Raw genomic sequence first — 5,661 nt, forward strand, 5'->3', positions numbered from 1 at the left:
AGGACAGAGCCCACGGCAGACACCAGAGCTGCCCGGTGGCATTCAGAGGCCGGGAGACGCGCGTCCCGAACCCGCCGGCCGCGCACGGAGAACGGAGAGTCACACCGGTAGTTCTCTGGCCAGTCGATCAGGATCTGGACCAGCGCTCGCTGCTCCTGAGTGAACGACAGGAATTCACAGGAGCAAAGGAAATGGTCACTACCGGCGTCCAGGGCCTCCAGTGTGTGAAAAGATTCAAGATGCTCCTTTGAGAGAGTACTTATTATATTTCTGCTGATTCTCATGACGCGTAACATGGGTAAGAAGGAGGCATCCGGTAGAGTCTTCAACTTATTTTCGGAAATATAAAGTTCTTTGAGTTGTGGCAAAATCAGGGAAAATGAATTGAGATTGTTATTGCTAATATCTAAAATTTCCAGTGTCCAGGGGATGCAAGGGGTGACACTGTGTATTCTCGTGTTGGATAAGTTCAGGTATTTCAACTTCTCTGGCCACTGACAAGTTTCAGGCATAGAAACATAATTATTCTTACTAATATCAAGGTTAGTCAGGTTTTTCAGAGTAAGCAAAGTTTCTCCGGTTTTTTCTAATGATTTCAAACGATTTTGCCTTAAAATTAAGGTTTGCAGGAGGGGCCAGGCATGCTCACAGGCTGAGTTTCTCAAGTATTCCTCAAGCATTAAATTGTCACTGAGATCCAGATATTCTAGTGATTTTAGATGTTGTGAAAGTGAACAAGGAACCAGAAAAACCTTACTGCTTTCTACTGTGATTCTTTTAACTTCTACTGTAAGTGAATAGATACTACTCATATCGTAAAATGAGTAAAAATATGGAATATACAACCTCCGTACTGTTAATATCTCTATCCCACCTATACTTTTAATTTTGTCACTACCGGGTATGTCAAAATCACCAAGCCCATCCAGGGTACAGTCCTCAAACTCGACTTCTGACACTCCAGAAACATAATTCAACAGTTTCACAATTTCGCTAAAACTTCCATCGGTGACTTTCACATTTCTAAATGTCCACTTTTTAATCAGTGTATTTGTTTCACTGATGGATGCTTCTGAAAACCGGAAAGTGTTCAAATGAGTGTCTCTCAGTTCTAAATGTTTCAAGGAACTTGAAAGATCTACAAAAATCTCCAGCAGTAAAACAGGCTGCTTCATACGAAGAGCCAAGTGGCTGATGTTCTGAATTGACTTCAAACTCTTTGGCTCGTACCTCTGGAGATTTGAAGCATCAATCTCAAGTTCCTCAAGAAAAGTGAGTCCAGCAAAATCCTTTTCCTGAAGCTCAGTGAAGTGGTAAATATTTCCTACTTTCAGAATTCGCAGATTTGTGAGCTGAGAAAAAAGAGGTGTTTCCCCGAGTGATTTGTAAAGATTTCCCAGTAAGTTTAAGAACTTCAGGGAAGAAAGGGGCCTGAACCAGAAAGATGATAAGTTAGATAAGAGATTATAGGATAAGTCCAAGTGTTCGAGACTCTGCAGGGAAACAAAAGATTCTTCCTCTATCGTGGTAATTCTATTAGATGCCAGGTTCAGAGCCTTGAGGTTCACACAGCCCCGCAGGTCAGTGTCGCTGATGGAGGCGATCTTGTTGTTGGAGAGGTCGAGGCTTCTCACAGCTGCCGTGAGCCCTGCCGGGATGGAGCTTAAAGATTTGGAGCGGCCATCGCAGATACCAGTGGGGTCACAGGACAGAGAAGAAGCCTGATCAGGGGCCTCTTCCTTGGAGAGGTTGGTTACAGCCCCCAACACCCATACTGTCCACAAAACACGTGACATGGTCCAGTGGTCCAACCTACAAATAAAGGAGGTTCAAATGAGCGATTGTGTTTGACGGCTTATCAAGATTCTAGTTCCTGAGAAATGTTCTGTAAGGCATAACACACACACACACACACACACACACACTGAGCTACCAGGAAATAACAGAGAGGCAAATGGACACACACACACACACACACACACACTGAGCTACCAGGAAATAACAGAGAGGCAAATGGACACACACACACATACACACACACACACACACACACTCTGAGCTACCAGGAAATAACAGAGAGGCAAATGGAATCTATGAACGGGGATAACAAATGAATTCCCTGACACATCAAGCAATACCAACACAGAGATTCTTTCCCTGTGCCATGACTTAAAAGCCCAATACCATCTGGGAGTACAGAGCAGGACTCACTAAGCATGAGCCGAACCGAATGATTAAATGAAAGAATGGAAGAATGAATAAGCAAGCAGGTTAAGAAATGAGCTAGGCTTGGGTGGCTCAGTTAAGCGTCCAACTCTTGACTTCAGCTCAGGTCATGATCTCAGGGTTTTGAGATCAAGCCCTGCATCGGACTCCCCACTGAGCTTCTCTCCCTCTGCCCTTCCTCACCCCGTGCTCATGCTCGCGTTCTCTCTCTCTCTAAAATAAGTAAATAAATCTTTTAAAACAAACAAACAAAAAGAAATGAGCTAGGCTTAACCATATGGATTTGCAATCACTGACTCCTGCACTTCAAACACTCTTGTATTTAAGCATGCCTCCTCCCTGCCTCGATGTCCCCTGTGAGTTAGAGATCTCACAGAGCCCAGCCACACCTCTCATTGGACAAGGATTCACTGAGCGCAGCTCCGGTGGTAGCATGCTTTCACCGAAAGACAAAGGTCCCGTGCTCCTCAAGCTTGTCTGGCACTTACTACTAGCAGGCAGGAGGGATGCTGGGCACGCCCGGCAGAGCATGGTGGTTTGCTGGGCTGAGGGACAATCAGACCATCAGAACCTTCCCTTCCTGCAGAGAAGTGCAGAAGCAGTGCTCAGTCTCCATGCGCTGTTCAGATGAATGTGGGGGAAATAAAGCGGTCTGCACACTCTCCACCACCGCAAGATTCCTTGCAACTGTGAATCCAGCACTTTCTCTCTCTCTCTGCCCGCCTTCTGGGCCCTGTATCCTCTTTGGCTCCATTCAGCTCTCTCGGTCTTTTTTTTTTTTTTTTTTTTAAGATTTTATTTATTTATTTGACACAGAGAGACACAGCGAGAGCAGGAACACAAGCAGGGGGAGCGGGAGAGGGAGAAGCAGGCTTCCCGCCGAGCAGGGAGCCCGACGCGGGGCTCGATCTCAGGACCCTGGGACCATGACCTGAGCCGAAGGCAGACGGACGCTTAATGACTGAGTCACCCAGGCGCCCCTCAGCTCTCTCATTCCTTGTGCCTGCACTCCTTCGTCTGTATTTGCTCACTACAACACAAACTGAACAAAACACTTTTAAAAATGTAACCCCAGGCGCCTGGGTGGCTCAGTCAGTTAAGCGACTGCCTTCGGCTCAAGTCACGATCCTGGAGTCCCGGGATCGAGTCCGCATCGGGCTCCCTGCTCAGCGGGGAGTCTGCTTCTCCCTCTGACCCTCCTCCCTCTCGTGCTCTCTGTCTCTCATTCTCTCTCGCAAATAAATAAATAAAATCTTTTAAAAAAAATAAAAAATAAAAATGTAACCCCAAGAACACCACTTTTCATGGGTAAAACGAATTTCCCACATTCACAGAATGAGAGATTATCAAGGCCTAGGCTATATAATTTATAGGCACAGAGAATTAAAACATACATAATATTAATACATACTTGATTTAGAAATTTAATAGCTGTTGCCGCCAGATTTTTTATGGCCGCCCCAATGCAATTGCTTTGCATCACCTCCTGTCTGTCTTAGATACGTGGGGCCATCCCATGCATAGTTATTTGAGACCTAACAATGTAGCCTGACATCTTCCTATGTCCACATGGAGAGACATTTCTGGCTCTTTCCCGGTGGGTCGCAGTGCTTCACAGTATGGATACCCCCCGGCGGGCACGCCCATCAGCACCGTGTGAGAGCCCACCTGCTCCGGATCGTGCCGCATTGCGCACGGCCAGTCTTTTTCATTTCAGTGATTCTGGTGGGGAGGTAGTGCCATGTCCTTGGGGTCTAAATTTCATTTCCAGGACTAATAACGAGTCTGAACATCTTTGCAAATGATCATTTGGAATCCTCATTTGTAATGTGCACTGTTTCAGTGTTTGGTCTACTGTTTTCTACTGGGTTGTCACCCTTATAGTAAGTATTATAAATATTAAATTCTATATATTTAATAATTAATTTAATAATTTATTCATTATGCATATATATAAAGCTATAGCCTCTCAACATAGAAGATGCATGTGTTACAAGCATTCGTTAGAGATACTGCGGGCCCAGTTCCACAACAATAGAACGACTATCCCAATACAGCAAGTCAAATGAATTTTCTAGTTTCCCAGTGCACACACAAGCTATGTTTATACCACACAGTAGTCTGTTAAATGTGCAATGTCTTAAAAAAAAATAGTACATACCTTCATGTAAAAATGATTTATTGCTAACGGAGGCTAACCATCATCTGAGCTTTCAGTGAGTCATCATCACTGATCACGGATCATCAGAATGAATATAATAATCATGGAAAAGTTTGAAATCCATATGGTTAACTTTCTGTTAACACTAAACATCAAAATGTGACACAGAGACACAAAATGAGCGTGGAGACATGACAGCAACAGACTTGCTCGATGCAGGGTTTCCACATGCCTTCAACTTGTAAAAAACGCAGTACCTGCCACGCGCAATGAAGCAAGGTATGGCTAACTCCTCTCCCATTCTGCGCCTTTCCTTGTCACTTTCTACACGGACTCTTCTGATGAACAGATGTTCTTACGGTTTTCTATTTTGTTTCTTAGTAGTGATTTTTGTGGCCTGTTTAAAAAATCTTTCTTATCATGAAAATATTCTCTTTATTCTTTTTGCTTTCTTTCTTTCTCTTTCTTTCTTTCTTCTTTCTCTTATTTATTTGAGGAGAGCAAGAGCAGGGGGCAGGGAAGTGGCAGAGGCAGAGGGAGAAGCAGACTCTCCTCTGAGCAGGGAGCCTGATGTGGGGCTCAGTCTCATGACTCTGGGATCATGACCTCAGCTGAAGGCAGACTGAGCCACCTAGGCGCCCCTCTTTATTATTCTCCAAAATCTTTATGGCTTTGCCTTTCATTCTTAGGGATTCATATTTGAGGTAGTGGACAGGATTCATTTTATTTCCAATATGGATATTCAACTGACCCAACACCATTTTTAAAAAGATCATTTTGGGGAAACAATCAATAATATTTACCTTTGCCGATAGCCACATGTCCTCATAGGGGTAAGTGTGTTTCAGGGCTCTCAATTCTTTTTTTTTTTTAATTTTTTATTAACATATAATGTATTATTTGTTTCAGGGTTACAGGTCTGTGATTCATCAGTCTTACACACTTCACAGCACTCACCATAGCACATACCCTCCCCAATGTCCATCACCCAGCCACCCCATCCCTCCCACCCCCCACCACTTCAGCAACCCTCAGTTTGTTTCTTGAGATTGAGTCTCTTACGGTTTGTCTCCCTCTCTGGTTTCGTCTTGTTTCATTTTTCTCTCCCTTCCCCTATGATCCTCTGTCTTGTTTCTCAAAATCCTCATATCAGTGAGATCATATGATAATTGTCTTTCTCTGAATGACTTATTTCGCTTAGCATAATACCCTCTAGTTCCATCCATGTCGTTGCAAATGGCAAGATTTCAATTTTTTGATGGCTGCATAATATT

The 5,661-nt window shown here is 44.0% G+C and overlaps 1 protein-coding gene across 3 annotated transcripts in view; it reads right to left on the reverse strand.

The window, feature by feature from the left end:
* The window catches only part of TLR2 (toll like receptor 2), a 17,700-nt gene that overhangs the window by 5,591 nt on the left and 6,448 nt on the right, over positions 1–5,661 (reverse strand). For 2 of the 3 annotated variants that reach the window (XM_031026372.2, XM_081811715.1), the window contains exon 2: positions 1–1,812. This exon is cut by the window's left edge and continues 5,591 nt beyond it. In XM_031026372.2, coding sequence (XP_030882232.2) covers positions 1–1,796 — 1,796 coding nt within the window. In that variant the 5' untranslated portion in view covers positions 1,797–1,812. Of the gene's footprint in view, positions 1,813–2,714; positions 3,022–5,661 lie in introns of those variants that run through there. The other variant, XM_081811724.1, reaches the window with a different exon arrangement.

The sequence above is a fragment of the Leptonychotes weddellii genome, chromosome 2 (assembly GCF_054177405.1).
Source record: "Leptonychotes weddellii isolate Sample4059 chromosome 2, ASM5417740v2, whole genome shotgun sequence".
Classification (NCBI taxonomy): domain Eukaryota; kingdom Metazoa; phylum Chordata; class Mammalia; order Carnivora; family Phocidae; genus Leptonychotes; species Leptonychotes weddellii.